This window comes from Zalophus californianus, chromosome 2, assembly GCF_009762305.2.
Source record: "Zalophus californianus isolate mZalCal1 chromosome 2, mZalCal1.pri.v2, whole genome shotgun sequence".
Classification (NCBI taxonomy): domain Eukaryota; kingdom Metazoa; phylum Chordata; class Mammalia; order Carnivora; family Otariidae; genus Zalophus; species Zalophus californianus.
Genome location: NC_045596.1, coordinates 65,209,265 through 65,226,152, shown reverse-complemented (window position 1 = coordinate 65,226,152; position 16,888 = coordinate 65,209,265). Strand labels below are relative to the sequence as shown.

At 43.5% G+C, this 16,888-nt stretch overlaps 1 protein-coding gene across 1 annotated transcript in view; it reads right to left on the bottom strand.

The window, feature by feature from the left end:
- Positions 1–9,834, bottom strand: part of BMP3 (bone morphogenetic protein 3) — a 28,881-nt gene extending 19,047 nt beyond the window's left edge. The window contains exon 1 of the mRNA XM_027600045.2: positions 8,965–9,834. Within this exon, the coding sequence (XP_027455846.1) occupies positions 8,965–9,274 (310 nt within the window). The 5' untranslated portion in view covers positions 9,275–9,834. The remainder of the gene's footprint in view (positions 1–8,964) is intronic.
- Between the last annotated feature and the right edge of the window lie 7,054 nt (positions 9,835–16,888).

Sequence of the window (16,888 nt, the reverse complement as noted above, 5' to 3'; positions counted from 1 at the left end):
AGAGGCGGAATCCAGACCGGTATGTGTAAAGAATTACTTTCTAAGTGTCTGGTATGATAGTGAGACCCGTCTGGGGGACTGGGCAAACATAAGATAGTCCTAATTCAGGACGATTACGGGAGGATGTCTTTATGGAGGGTAGGAGAGATGCACTAGGTAAACTCTCAGATCCCTCGCAAAGAACAGCGCCAGGCTTTATTTTCAGCTCTTCCTAAGGAAATGTTTTGATGCTAAAATATAACTACCAATAGGTGGTGCTGTTTTCTTACTGTTTGCCGGCACTAGCACAAGCTTGGATTTTCCTTGCTGGGAATACATCAACTGCAGTCTAGTTAGGATTTGCCATTGGCATTATCATCTTATTTTGAGTTTTTTAGAGTCAAAAGATCTGTGAATCTAAGGAGGCTTCAGACATCAGGTGAGTTTCAAACTACACTTCTCTTTGCACACCTGTCAGAATGTGGCACCTGCCGCCGCTTCTCCCTACAATGTCTTCATCCGCCTATTCTCCTTGATCATCCAGACTTACTTTTTTAAGGCAAAGCGGAGGCACCACCTGAGGCACGCTTGTCATGCCAACACATTCCTTCAGTTGGAGCCCTGCCTCTAGTATGATTCTCATCATATTATTCCTCCTTCCTAAGACCATAAACTCTGTAAAGGAAGATCCTGTAGGAACTTTATCAGACTCTTCAGGCCCAAGCATAGGGCTTAACTCTAGCGCCGTGCTCAGTAAATGCTGCTTTCATGAACAAACAGACGGCGTCCAACCTATTCATTGTAGAAAAGCAAAAATGAGGCACCAGCGAGTTAACACTGATTTTGGAGAGGAGCCCAGCTCTTCTAATAACTGTACAGACATTTTTTGGAGTTTGATTCATAGCTAAGGCAGAAGATTTATTTGTTTTCATCTGAAAACAAAGCACCTGCGCCTAATGAAAGCAAGGACATAGTGGTGCCATCGCAAGGGTTTAGCTCCCGCCCCAAGCCGCTGAGGTGGTGCCCAGGGAGTGCTAAGTGGAAGTTCACCTTCGTGCTGGCCCACACAGAATGTTTTCAAAGGGAATTAGAACACACAATGGAAAACTTTCTATGTAAAGTCTGATTTAAAACAAATAGACTAAATGAAATCTTGATGATTAGTTAAATCCCCAGAAAGCGGGGGAAACATTTTAGTCATAGAGAAAATATGTAACTCGGGGCGACTTTTTTTTCCCCCCTTACTTCTCTCTCCAAAGTACAGCTGTGAGAAATGCCAAGGGTGCCTAGGAAAGAGCCATGTCCACCTGGAGTCATTGGCTGAATGCTTGCGGATTACCGAGTCTAGAAGGCGGTGTCTCTCGCCACCTTGAGCTCTCAGGCAAGGCAAGATGGAGACTTTCTAAATTAGAATGCTAAGTCACAGAATTTTGTTTTTCTTGCAGAGTGCCAGTCAAATGACTGAGTTTTATGGGATTTCAAGACAACCATTCTCTATGTCCAAAGTAAAACGTGGCCAGGGATGATTTAATGTATGTTTTTCTAGAATAGCAACATGTCCAGTAATCAGTTAACCTACTCTCAGCCTCCGCCTAAGGGCATTCCTAGACTGTGAGCTCTCGGAGGGCAGACAGACCCACGTCCCAATAAATCTTTGAGCTCCTAGTACTTGCACAGCCTGGAGTATTTATAACCTCAAAAATATCTGTCAGATTTGTTGAACTGAACAACTGTGTAAACTTACCAGATTCAAAAATGTTTCACACTTAACACCAAAGTGAAAAGACTTTCAAGTTGTTTCAACTTCCCAAAGTCAGTAGAAGCCTTTCTTGGGTAGAGGTACTGTATGGCGTTTCCTTTCAGTTCATCAGAAAAGAAGCATTATTAGAACAGTTGTATATAGAGTAGACTAGCACTGCGATCTAACATATACATGGTAAAATGCCTCGTGGGAACTTCATTCATGGCAAGTTTATTTTTAAAGGATCCTTTGGCTGGCTGATAGCTTTTCCACTATCTCTTCTTATCTAGTCCCCTGGACATCTAATTCAGCTCAACTGAAATATTTACTGAGTGCCTGCGACGTGGCAAACTACGCCAGGGCCTCAGAACCCAAGAATGAAATGAGATAGGCTCTTGGCGCTTCAGACTTGGCTTTATAAATCTCTGTCCCATATCCTCCTTCTACCAAATCTGTGAGGCCCCAAACTCTGTGCAGCTATAGAAGAAGGGTAAGAAGTCTTTATTAACTTCCTTTGAAGTCCACTCCGGAGAAAGAAACTGCCATAAAGACGGTGGTATACCTTCTACAGTGAGAGAAGAAGCTTACCATTATATAAATTAATAAACCATCTGTCCACAGAAAGGCCCACGAAAAGTGCCAGATGAGACCAGGACTTACACATTAGTCAATCCTAGATTTCAGACGCTGGTTATAAGATCCTCAAAACTTGAGGGACATGAGCTTGGCAAGTGTATCTCAAACGTGCGCCAGAATCACTTTGATGGCTTGTTAAAACAGAGATTTCTGCGTCCTGCCCCCAGAGTTTAATTCAGATGGTCCTGGGTGGGCTGGAGAATCCCCAGCAAGTTCCCTGGTGACGCTGATTCTGCTAATCCAGAGACTGTACTTTAGAACAATTCACCTAGAGAAATCACTATAAAAAAGGTGCAACTCTGCTCCATTCAGCCACCAAAGTCAGGACAGAAAGAGTAACTTCTTGAATGTGGGTTTGGGATATCACAGATTTTATTACAAGAGGACTATCACCTCCTTATATTTGCATTGCTGCTGAAATATTATCCTTTGTGTTACAAACAATTGCACTTGATGAATAGTTTCGGTATGTTTAAGGCTTGTGGGAAGCTAGAGAGAGATCCCTTTTAAGATATTGAGAATATCTCATTTATATAGAGCTTCTAACCATTTAACGCATTTTCACATTTATTTTCTCAATTGAGTTTTACCATCTTTCTTCGAGACTGGCACAGTAGGTATGACTTAATCATTTGATAAATGAAGAAACTGAGTCTAGCACTATTAGATATCTTTATTAGTTAGTAATTCAGCCAAGATTAGCCGTTAGATCTCTTAACTCAGCCTCAGGTAATAGAAAAATGAAAATACCAGGAATCTCTACTTGAAAACCATTTTCCTTAACCCACACCTAAGTGTAGCAGTTACACTTAATTCAAATAGTTTTAGCTTAATTCCATGCATGATTTTAATTTTAAAACACCCTTTGAAGGGAAAGCAAATAAGATCATGCTGGGTCTCAGTTGTTTTAACTATAAAATCAGAGGATTGGACAAAGGATCTCGCATTTCCACAACCATTAGATGCATTTATTTTATAAAAGGAATATTTAATAGAATTCACTCAGTAAAGTAAGAAGTACTTACTGACGATGGTAATTCAGTTTGTCAGTTTGTCCAAAAATTTTATTCATAGTGTGCCCAAATAAAATCTAGGCACTGCATTTACTGTGGTTCTGTTGCCAAGAAATGATGGTCTTAAAGGTAGGTCCATCATTGAAGGAGTCAATAAACACACCATGCTCAATGGGCTCTATGACTTAGGTGCACAGGTGTTTTAAATGAATAGAGACATCTGTGCCTTTAAATACACCATCCCTGAAAAGTGTGTCACCGGAAGTACTGCTTCAGGTACCAATATGCAGGGACACAGCCACTACTAGCATGTGAATAGACTAGCGACCTTACGCATTTCCAAATACATTCCCTAGATGAGTGCTCTTCAGTTACATTGTCATCGTTTACTACTGTCCAAAGGACATATTATCCTGGTATACTTGTGTCACTTGATTAATACTATGTCAATGTTTCCATTACATAATTCTGTGTTCATGGGTTCATAACATAATCATAACAATGCGCTCTGAATTGAAACTTGGCGTAGGAAAGTTCAAGCTGAGACTATTTGTGATGATGCCAAACTTATTTCCACTACTCCCACCAAAATCAAGTTATTAAGATACTGATTACTAGGATATACAAATTGAATAGATGGAAAGACCTTCTAAATTTGGGGAGGAAACTTCCGCTGTAGCAAAAAAAAAAATCCTGAGTAGCGACTAGAAAGTATATACAAAGTTGCTCAATAATTTTCACTAGGCTTTTTTATAGGTATGGTTTTTATTATGTCTCATAAATACAACAAACATTGGTGATTATAGAAGGGAGTTGATAGGTGTCTCGAGTGTGTCTGTCATCAAGATATTAATGGTGATAAAACAAAGTGATGTGTATGATCTCCAGTGAAGTTTTCTACAAATAAAGCAGCTTTTCTTTTAAAAGCATAATACTAGCTGTGAAATAATGAATATTAACCCTATAGAAGAAAACAGTGACAGAGAATTCATAAAGAAACAGGAAAAATGGAAATCTAATGACAGAGAGACTCTACAATTACAGTCAGAGGAGTTTAGAACATGAAAGCAGGAAGGTGGTACAGTGCCAATTGGACCCGAGTCCACACAGTAACAATGTAAGTAAACATCCTGAGATAGGTACTCGTTGGGAAATGAGAAATAAGACAGTTTTCTGTTGTGATATTTACTTGAATTTTGTATATCTGCCTTTTCTGAGAAATTAGGAAGGCTCTGAGCCAGCGTTTCCCCAACCAGATATCTTAGAACCACAATTCTCTAAAATGCTCTCTCAGGGAGAAAATGATCCACTCTTCGGGGGACTCGCTAGCATTTAAAGACCCTGAAAGTTCCCACAGCAAGTAAAAATGATAATTTTTTCCAAACCTATTTGACCATGGGACCCAATTTTACATAACACCTGTTAACATCTTCCAAAGACCCCCTTCTACAAAATTTTCTCCTAGGAAATTAGACTATTAGAAATAATAGGTTTTGAGATGAGCTCAGTATGTTTGAAAAATTGTCTGGTAAATACATCATGACATCCATTTCTTCTCCCATATAAGGGGGGGTGGAGCTTGCTTTCCTTAAAACCTCTTCTAAATACAAACTTGTAGAACTCCAAAACACCTGAGAGCAGATTTGACACTCATGTCTCTATTTAATTTTTAGAGATATCTGAACTGGGTCAGTCAAGTGCTTATAAACTTCCATGGCTTAGATAAAATGTATGTTACCCTCTTAATATATTCTTAATTATGTATATATTTTTAATGCATAAATATTTCCTGAGTGAATTATCTATTTAGGGGATTTTTTTTCATTGACCCTGATGGTCTCTTGGGTCTCTTTGAGTGTGGCTAACTATACTAAAAAGCTAGATTTAAATAATTTTTTCATGTAACTCATTCTCTTTCTCTTTTCCATTAGTATGGAAAATCAAGAATTCATGGTATTACGGATTTTTAAATGTCAGAGATTGTAAAGCTGTCTTGCCTATTACAGTAAAAACTTCATTAAGGGCTATCATGTATTCAAAGCAGTGTGTAATTCAAAGCAGCCGCACACCCAGCTCCCCTTCTCCATAAGCATGATTGTCCTTTGAATGAAAACATTAGATTACCTGGGTACTCGTTAATTTTGAGCCTACTTTCTAGATGCCAGAGATTTTAAGGTAACTATGTTTTAATAAAGTCATTATATTCCCTTGCCATTAAACCCATCAAAAACGATGTTCGCTCACTGGCCCATGTATTTTATAGGAATGCTCATTCTGCCCTTAACTCTACCTTTCCCAAAGCCTTATATTTTCGCCTTGCCCTTCAGAAACACATCAAATGATAATCCTTTATTTTTAAAGAGTTTTGGTCATCATAGGAAAGACTCACCCTTCCTCACTGAAGGACAAGTTTCACTTTGGGGCCCCAATTACCTCAATTTTCTTTTATCTATGAAGTCTGTGTGATATTTTTTAAGGGAAAGGTGACAAATATTCGCTGAAATACAATCTTTTTGTAGTTATATGTCATAAATTAAAGTAATGATACTTTCCTAGTAAGAACATGTGTGCTTTAATCACTTTTCCTAAAGAAGTTAAATTTATGAGTAAGAAAAATAAGAGGAAGTGACTATGGGAATGATGAGAAACTAATGAGCACAAAGTATGCATCTTTAAGGATCAGGCCAGGAGAAAACCTCATGTAAAATACTCTTCTTTTATTACATAGTAGCCAAGGACAACTTAAACTGAGATTAAAATAAAAGCTGATTTCATAGGCCTCTTGTCTTCCTTCAAGATGGTGTATTTTTATAAAGCTGAACTTCTCTGTCGTCGATAGTTTTGTAAATTACCTTTTACAAAGGGAAAGATAAAACCTATCTTTATGTAAACCCTCACACATCACAAAAAGACTTATGAGTGTTCCAAACTTATGGTTTTGGCACACCAAGTGCATAGCATTGAGGGAGGAGCAAAGGGGTTAGCGGAAAGTGTATTTAGGATGAATGCCACCCACCATCAAGTAATGGTTTAAGTAGAAAGTAATCAGAGGGATACCACAGCAGCTAAATTTCAACCAAAGATATTCTAGGTTTAGAACAATAAATAATTTTAATCAGGTATGTTCCAAGGAGCAAAGAGGGCTCTAAGGCTATAACTCAGCCCAAATCAGCACTTGGGAAGTCTGCCGGGTCAGCAACCACCCCATATATATATATATACAGCACACCACCTGACCGTCCACTAACATTTGTAACATCATTGCTACAGAGAAGCCCGTATGTTGTGAAACCTAAACACCATGGACTGGAAAACATATCTGATTTATTAAAGCAGACAGCATCTTTCACCTACATTGGAACATACGTCACAAGATAAAGAGTGTTACGGAAACGCTGATATGGATAAAGGAGAGGGACACACGTGAAAGCCTTAGCACCTTCCTGAAGTCGTGCCTTCTTAGAGCCAGACCTGCCTTATAATAAGGTCTTTTGAGTGTGCTAGTAACTAAACACTCTTGGAAAGGGTCCAACACGAACCACCTCTCCAGGAGTCTCCGTCCAATGCAGTAACATGACACTTGAGCTTCCACAAAAACCAGTGTCTACGTTTGATGAATAAGTCATTAAGACAGTCTCTAGGATGCTAAAGGGATTACTTTTCTTATCAGGGCACACAGCCTTGTATATATGCTTCAAGCCGCAATTCATCATTTCCAGGGAACTTCTGGCCTCCCTATCAGAGTTTATCATTTGCTGGTATAAGACCCGTGAGGCTGATAAGGGACACTAGAAATTATAATGCACAGAATGAGCTGAAGCCCCAAAGAACATGGGGCCCGCCTTTTTCAAATCCTTATCCATCTCCCACGCATGGTTCACTCAGCCTAAGACAAACATACAAACAACCAGGCAATGGGCGTGAGTGAAACAAACTGACATTCCACCTCCCAACCTTGTGATTCATACTAAAAATGAAACTTGTTGATACAAAAGATACTATTCGTCTCTTGGGTGCTTTAGCTATTCCCTAGGAATATCACCAAGAAAATGATGATCAGGATAAGAGCCATCTGAGTATCTTCATTACTGCCACCTGCCTTGCCCACCCAACTTCTTTCCAGTTCCTGTGGCTCCCACATTGCTCCTTCCTTGAGCTCTGCCCTCAGAGTTGCACAGAAATAAACAGGGCATTCACTGGTGTGGTCAGCTGTCAGGACAGCCTCCTCAAGTGGCTGGCATACTGTGCATAACCCAGAGCAGGTTTCTGTTTCCTTAGCAGAGGGCGGCAGCCCCTTACAGATTATGCTCATGGTTTTAAGAAGAAAGTGAAATCTGGTTCAGCTCAGACGCTAGCTAAAGATTTCTGCATTAGAAAGCATAATTCACATTTATTGTAAATGTCATCATGCCTACGAGCTCCAGAGTGTATTTACAGTGTCAACCTAGGGCTTTCCTTGATGGATGCTTTGGTTTTCCTTTTTTCCAGGAGTCCTACATATCAAAGCTCTGGGAGATTTCTTTCTAGTGATTCTGACAGAATTGATAGAGCATGAGGCAAGGCCTCCCCACTTGAAGATTCTTGGCTATTTTTCAACGGTTCACTGAAGACAGGCTTTGCAGTTACATTTCCCTTTATCATGAATGTAGTGAACAAAAATGCCTGATGTGTCTTCAAAGCATATAAACCGAGTCAGTGTCCAGGAAACTTTCCCTCAAGCTGTTAGCACAAGGGAGGCAGGCTGTTAGCATAAGTTATTCGCTTCACCACAGGGGACAGGAGAAACCTTGTTAAGCCATGAATTTCAGTCCGCAGTGATCTATGTGTTGAAAAATGGGATGAGCAGATTTTCATCCGCAGATTCCAAGAGGTGTTTACATCCACTGCTGTCCACCGCCCCCCCCCCCAGCTCCTCCCAGGGTGGAATAGGTACACCCCTATTTGCCCAGATGGGTTTTAAATATCGAAACACCGACCGCCTGGTTTAGTTTGTGTGTTTGTCACCAAGGGGCTATCAAATAGAAAGTGTCAAATACAGTAACACAGAGGACGGGAGTTAAGAGGGGGTGCAAGGTCTGAAGAGCGACGGTCTAAAAGGCGAGGGGAAGGCGTCTCGTTCAAGTGTGACTTTTCCCTCTGGTGCCTCAGGGTTGGCATAAAATGACATCTGCCTTTAGGTAAACATGGCTAAAGCCCAGTCTAAGGGAATTTCCGCCGGCTGGCTTAAGAAACACCAGCATGAGGTACCCCTGGGGTGCTCCAGACACTCAGCGCAGGAGGGCTCTGCTGGGCATGGGGGTAGCCCCTTCCCCCTTTCCACGCAGTTCCTCCAGACCTACTCGGTTGCTCAGCCCCCTTCTTCTCTCCAGATCTCCCTCTCAATTCGGGCTCTAAAACTGGGGTTATTCGCTGGCAAAATGCGGGGTGTGACGGGACCGAGGGGGCTCGGTGGGCAACTGCAGAGGGTGAGATAAGGTCTCTAGGTAGCATTAGAGAGCGGAGGGCAGACGAGGAAGCTGGCGCGGGCGGGGGGGGGGGTAGTCCCTGGAGAAGCCTGGGGCGGGACCGTGGAAAGGGGGCGCCTCGGGCACTCACCTGCTGTTCCGGCTCGAAAGCTGCGAACCGTGTTGCCTTCGCGCAGGGGCTGGGGGCGCAGGGGCCGCGAGCCCCGCTCAGAGGACCCCGGTGTCCGTTCCGCCTCGGCCTTGCCGCCGCCGCTGTACCTGTCATAGAGCCGCAGCATGTGCTCGGACACCTTGTCGTGCGGCGGCAGCACGGGGCCCGATTCACCACCTGACACGGCCTTGTGGAGCTCGGGCAAATCCGGCTTCAGTCCCTCTCCCCGCGCCAGGCTCACGCAGAAGCAGCCCAGCCACAGATAGAGCAGCGTGCGCGCCCCAGCCATAGCGAGGTCCCGGCGCCGCGCGTCCGCTCCCCGCGTGGCGGGGGGACACTCCGAGGCCGCGAGGGGCCCGCGACAGAGCGGAGGGTTGAACTTCGAATCGGCGTGGGGCGAGGGCGCCGGGAGCCCCAGGCACTGCTTGCGCAGGACGCCGGCAAGCCGCACTTTTTGCGCTGGCTGATCGCAGACGGGCAGGTGGGCTCTTCCCCGGCAGCCGCGCGGACCTCACCAGGGCAGGGCGCTGCAGGCGCCGTCCTCACTTGTACGCCGAGAAAGAGCTTAAGTCGCGGCGTGTGTGGCCGGGGTGTTTTCAGGATCTGTCTCTATCCTCCCTCCCCTCTTTATCTTCCAGAACAGCCGGCCGAAGCGGCCGCGCTCGGGAAAGGCACTAGCTATGCGTCGGGCGCAGGGCCGGAGCCGGGGTGCGCGCAGCGGTCCGGAGGGCGCTCGCTTGCCTTTTCCAGGGATTGGAGCAGCAGTGGTGCCGCAGGTCCGAGTTTTGTGTGTGTGTGTGTGTGTGTGTGTGTGTGTGTGTGTGTGTGTGTGAGAGAGAGAGAGAGAGAGAGAGAGAGAGAGAGAGAGAGGGAGAGAGAGAGAGACACTGACTACTTCGTTCTTTGGCTGATCTGTACAGCCCACAGCCAATCTCGCCCTGTCCCTCGCAGGCAGCCTGGACCCTGCTCTAGCCGGGACAGAAGGGAAGGGGGAAGTAACCAGCAAACCAGCAGGGGGAGAGAGAGAAGAGGAAGTAGGGGTGGGGTGATTGGGAGAGGAGGGGGAAAGGAGAAGATCGAGGAAGAAAGGGTAGGAGGGACGGCGTATTTTTTTAATCCCGTCACGAATATTAAGATTGTGTCCCGGCCTTCAAGAGTACAGAGGAAAATAAACTTCCTCCTAGTTTCTTTCTCCTCTGATACCAGACAAAATCAAGATGTGAACACCATCCTTGCTTCCTTGCCCGAGTTTCTTCTTATCTAAGTTGTGGACCCGGCTGCACCTGTGCGTGGTTACCACCCCTTCCTGTCTCTCTGAAGGCTCACCCATCACAGCTCCTTCTCTTTCGCATCTTCACTTTGCATCTCCCCCCAGGAGAAAAATATGTGTGAGTCAATCCTTCTTAAGAACAAATAAACAAGCAAACACACCACAACACCCACTCCACCACTTCATTCCCCTTTAAGGGGTTTCTCTGCAGGAGGGTGGGTGGCGATGAAACACAAGGGCTTCTGGGAGATCCAGGAGTCCAGAGCAAGCTCTTAAGGTTGCTAATTCTGAGATCTTTACTCACTCTCTCATTTTTTGGCTGTAAAATGGAGGTTAAACTATTAGTTAACATTTCACCCCACACGTCTCATGCCCTAAGCACTCGTTGTGCTTTATATTTCACATGTATTTTTTTAAAGCAACCTTCACCCCCAAAGAGGGGCTCAAACCCACAACCCGGAGATCAAGCGCTATAAGCTCTACCAACCTAGCCAGCCAGACGCCCCTCACCTGTATTATCTTTCAAGAATTTTCACAAGGAAGCCCATTTTACAGATGAGGAAACTGAAGAAAAAGGACCCTCCTGGATGGCACAACTGAGCTCCAAGTTCAGGGAATCTGATTCCTGGCCCTTACTATTAATAATGAAATCAGCATTTAAACTGACTTTTCAATGTGACAATTATGTAAATGTTCTCAGCAGGGAGCCTGCCCTGGTGCAGTAAAGCCCGTAGTGACCCTCTGTTGCAGCTCTCTGTCCCCTCTGTGGGAGCAGAGTGGGGCTTATTGAAAGGAAGTTAGGCTCCGGGGTCACCTTGGGCTTCCAAATCCCACTTTTTTCTTTGAAGGAGAATAAGAACACATCTCTTTGAGAGTTTTGTTTGGATGAGACTAGAAAGCAGTGCTGAAATGACTGGCACCCTGACTAGCGTTTAATAGGGGCTCAGTCCCTTTTTATCCCAAATTTATCCCAAAGGCAGACTACATTCTCCCTGCTCTGTCACTTCTCAACCCCTTGTGGTTTGGATTGTGCCCCCAGCCACCCCAGAACTGTTCTGCAGATAATAATGTATACTTCAAGGGTGGTTGTGTGGATTAAATGGGATCGTGTGTGTGATCTTTGCTTGGCATAAAGAACATAATAGCTTTTGTGATTAATAATGAAGACCCAATTGCCAAATTCAATAGGCCCTGGAAACTCTCTCCCTCTGATTTTTCCCTGTGAATCTTTGGTTCTTTCCCCCTCTCCTTTCTGCTTTGTTTCAGCTCTGTGAGCTACCTCCTCTTTCCAGGCCTGCCTCCGATAGTCCTCACATCTTTATATTCAGCCCCGGAAGATGCCAAATTGAGAAGAAAAATCTTCTGCTTTGGTGGTCACCTCTGACCTTTAAATTTATATAGTCTTGGGTCTCTACCAGCCCCTCTCTGCATTGCCAAAATTTCGCCCTTCTCCCCTTTGTCACCATCCTTGAGACTTCCCTTCCTTTCGCTCTAGTGTATATCTCTATGGTGACATTTGCTACTCTGCATTCGATGTAATTCTTCATTTGTGGAAACTGTGCTGTGGCTGCTGGGGTTGGCTGCATGTTTTCGATGTCTACCTTCACTTCTTCCTAGAAGTACATACTCCCCCCCCCTTTTTAAAGATTTGTTTATTTGAGAGAGAAAGAGAGAGTGCAGGTGAGCAGGTGGGAGGGGCAGAGGGACCCAGATTCCCCACTGAGCACAGAGCAGGACTCCGAACTCAATCACAGGGTGCTGAGATCATGATCTGAGCCGAAATCAAGAGGCAGACACTTAACCGACTGAGCCACCCGGGCGCTCCTTGCACTTTCCCTTTCTTTTGCTTCCATTTTCTCATTTGAGCCGTAAGTACAAAATAATAGTACCTGTTTCACAAAGTTGTTGTAGAGAATCACTGGGCAGTCCATGTCAGGAGGTGGGGACAGTGCCTACCACATAGCAAATGCTTAAGAAGAGTCAGCTATGAGCTAAGATAATTGCTTGAATGTCTTTGTGTAAAGCAGAAGTCAAGCCATATCCACCTTTATGTTTCAGTGACCAGCCATCACATTCAGAATAAACAAAATAACTAGGAGATGAGAAGCAGGTAGAATAATCCCTAGTGGGGACTCTCAGCTGTAAGAGCAAGGTTGGAACGGAAAGTGTAAATGAAAGCCAGCAAGCCAAGGAACACTGGTGGCAACCTAATCTTGGACCAAAAAAGGCAATTAGCCTACACCCAAGAAGACGGAGCAGGGATGAAACAGATGAAGCCAGCAGCATCATGTCCAGCAATGACAAGTAAATGGCACCCATGCCGGACCCTCTGAATGACCTGCTGGGGAAGTGAGAGCAGATTGAATTGGAATGAGTAGTTCCTTCATCAGAACATCTGGAGATACCGTCTTGTGATACTTTAAGACCATAGCACAGAGATCATGACCTGAGCTGAAGGCAGTCACTTAACCAACTGAGCCACCCAGGCACCCCAAAGAAAGACATTTTTATTTATTTTTATTTTTATTTATTTTCTTTTAAAGATTTTATTTATTTGACAGAGAGAGACAGAGAGAGAGGGATCACAAGAAGGGGGAGTGGGAGCGGGAGAAGGAGGTTCCCCGCCGAGCAGGGAGCCCGATGTGGGACTCGATCCCAGGACCCTGGGATCCTGACCTGAGCCGAAGGCAGCCGCTTAACGACTGAGCCACCCAGGCGCCCAAGAAAGATATTTTTATAAAGCAAACACTAATTTGGAGTTTTAGTGGATTCTGTTGAATTGAGCTCTACTTTGACCACAAAATCCTGTGTGTTTGATGTATATTCTGTGTCTTTATTAGTTCCCTTAAACACTATATACCTTTATTTCCTAAAAACTCCATCAATTATTGAGTATGTACATAAGCCTACATTAGTGGTTGTGGGGAGAATATGTGAGGAGAATGTGTCTTAGGCTTGGAGGAGTTTACCTTCTAGTAAGTGAGCTAAAGAAATCCACACGGGACAATGAAAAAATAGTGGGAGAAGGATTAGTTTGGTGTCCAACTATGCTTTGCAGACTATGTCACAATTTGCTGTGTCAGTAATAGGAGGAGATCAGTGGGAGATAGGATGGCCAGGGAAGATTTCCTGGAATAGGTGGGGCTTTATTTAGCCTTGAAAAATGGGTAACGTTTTAGAGTCAAACATAAAGGACTTGTAAGTTAGGAAAGAATAGCAGTAAGAGAGAAGGCATAGAAGTGACCATGAGCTTGCCATGTTACTGAGGCCGTGTCCCCTGGGACGAAGGCTAACCTGACTTTATAGAGTATAGATGCTGGAGAGCGCAGGAGAAGTAGAGATGGGCTGCAGGGTGGAATGAGTCTATGGCGGACTTGGAAAGCCAGGTCAGGGGAGAGGAGGCAACTTTAGAAGGTTTTTGAGAAGAGGAGGCTTTCTGATGGTCAAAACTCTCCAAAATGGTCTGGAAAGTTTTAGTGACTAATAAATGTCCTGCCTTTGGAAGTATATACACAATAAGGTAGACGACAACTTAAAACAGTTTGGGTCGATTCAAATATCGGCAGACTGATTGAAGATATTTAACACCTTCTTAGTTGCAAACTTATCTGGGGACAATAAATATATATCTGTATACAAAGTCTGTACCTATAGCTGTCTATCTATTTGAGTATATCTAATTCACAGTGGCTTAAACACATAAGGGTTTATTTTTCCTCCTGTTGTAGGAAGTCTGCAGTTAAGGAGCTGTTGGTGTCTGCTCAGTGGCTTGATGAATGTCATTACTAGTGTTTACGGGACTCACTTACATTTCCCTCTTTCTTGCTGCCCTAGGGTCGCCAGATGCCTCTTGCAATTTCAGCCATCAAGTGCTATTTCAAAGGAGAAAGAAGGAGAGGGGAGTCACCGGCTATATCTCTTCCTTTTCATCCGGAAAAGCAAAAGGCCTCTCAGAGCTCTGGCAGGTATCTCTTCTATCTCACTTGTCAAAATTTTGTCACTTTGGTCACCTCTACCTGCAAGAGGGACTGGGAAATCAAGTGTCTTGTCTGGGCCTCGGCACACTGCCATTGCAAGAAGAATCTGAATTCAGTTGTCAAGGAAGAAGGAGCAGTGAAAATGTAAAGTAACTAACAGGGTCTTGTATAAGGACACGTCCAACATGAACAGTCTATGAATCTTCAACCCATTTATGGGTTATTTTCTATTCTGCTTGTGAACTTGTTTAGCTTTTCTCCTGTCCCAAACCAAAGACACATATCAAAAAACTCTTTTCCTTATCTATTTCACAAACTCTCATCCTGTCACTTTCCTTTCTTTGATCTTTGAACTTCTTTAAAAAGTTCACCTAACATTTCACTTTCTCACTACCTCTAAGTCACATCACTTCATTTTATTTCTAACCATCTATAATGTGATCTTGGTACTCAGACTGTTCTTGTGTTAGGCACTACACTTCTAATCACCAAACCAACAGCTCCCCACCACCGAGTCTTCATCCTTCTTTATCTTGAAGCGTTTGACATTATTTACCACCCTCTTTTGGAAACGCTCTCCCTTTTTATCTTATGTATGTGGCACTACTCTGGTTCCTTCCTATCTTTTTGATTATTCCAATCTTTGTTTCATTCACTCAACAAATACTTAGTGTCTGTTGTGTTCTTGACACTTGGTTTGGTATTGAGAATGCAAAGATGAAATACGATGGCCCCTGAAGACTTAGTCTACTGGGGAGATAGGAATATTGTCACTTAAGAAACCTTAAGATAATTTTGAATGGTGGTGTAAGGCAGGGAGTGCTACAAGGAGGAGATGATGCTTGAAGTAGGTGGTTTTCCAAGACGATTTCAGATAGGATATTCCAGGCAGAGGAAGTTTCAAGAGCACAGAAGGGAGAGGGGCCTTTCCTCTGGGATCCGCATCCAACTTCATACCAATCATTTTCTCCAGTAATTTCCTCAGTTAACTCACTGTAGCTATGCATTTTCATTTATTTATTAGGAGCTCCAAAAATGACATTCCTAATCTAAGCTTCTCTATAGAATTTGACTCCCATTTTTTATAAACTTGTGGATATGCTGTTGGCATCACACATTCTGTGCATCTGAAATGAAACTGATCACCCCCGCCATATGATTCTTGGTTTCCATTCTTCTACGAATGGCACCATTATCCTTTCAGCCAACCAGGTTCCCCATCTCAGACTCACATTCCCCCCTCCCTCTCTCTGACCACTACAGCTAATCCATCACTAAGTCACATAGAGCCTATCTCTTTTATCTCTCTTCCATCTGTCCTCTTTATTTTTATTGCAACCTCTTTCATTAAGTTACTAGCTTATTCTAACCTAGACTAGTTATATAGTCTCCCAAATGGTTCTCAGTTCCTCTTCATTCCAACTGTATTTGACTTCTATTGCTGTATAACAAGTTACCACAAACTTAGGGGCTCACAGAACTCACAGTTCTGTGAGTCAGAAGTCCAGGTGGGCTCATCTGGCCTCTTAGCTCAGGGTCTCACATTCAAGATGTTAGGTAGGTGGTGTTCCTATTGGAAAGCTCTGAGTAAGAATTCTCTTCCAAGCTCGTTCACCTTTTGGCAGACTCCAGTTCATTACAGTTTTAGGATTGAGGTCTTATCATCTTGCTAGGTATTACCAGGGCTTGTTATCAGTTTCCCGAGGCCCCCTGCCATTTCTCCATCTTCAGGCCACCAGTGTCTTACATGTTAAATATAGTACTTCTAATCTCTTTCTCCCGAAAGAGTTCCCATTCTTTTAAGGGACTTGCCTGAGTTCAGGCCCACTGAGGATAACCTCCCTTTCTTAAACTCAGTTTTGCCATATGACATAAGCTAATCGCCAAAGTGGTACTCCATCATATCCACAGCTCCCTCTTATGCTGAAGATGGAGATGATTATGCAAATGACCGAGAGTCATTTTAGAATCCTTCCTACCCTAGTAATCATCTAAGTACTGCCACTAGATTGATCTTCCTAAAACTTAGTTCAGTTGTATTTTAAGCTTTCTCAAAAAAGCAATAAATAGTTGCTCATTACGAACTAAATTTGAACAAAACCCAACTTCAGTTGGTATTCATAGCCTTTCATAATCTGTCCTCGACCTAATTTTCGTGTGTATCTGTCTTCTTTCCCACATATCCCCTATGCTCCGGTCATACAAGATGGTCCTTTTCCGCTTTCCTCACTTGCCATTTCCATACGCCTGGTTTGTGCTCCTCAAGACCCATCTGAAAATGCTACCTTTTCCATGAAGTGATTCCTAATCAGTCTAATGGCTTATGAGCTCTTAATCCTTTAAATCTTCATAGCATTTAGGACCTCTCCTAGCACTTAAGAGACTGTCATATGCTGCTGTTGTTTACTTTTATAAAGAAATGGCTCCTTCTTTAATAAAACTGGGCTCCCCCAGGGTTGGCAGTAATGGGAGAACATCTACCTGGGAAGAAGCCTGGACCTCTTGTCTCACTCTCCGTCCTCAGAGATTTTCCATCTGTCTTATCCTTCTCTGGCCGATTCCAACTTTTACTATTGCACTGCACTAAATGATTCTGCTGCTCCTCTCTCAATTACTCTGGCCATGTTTTTGCACACAGCTCATCCTTAATGTTTGA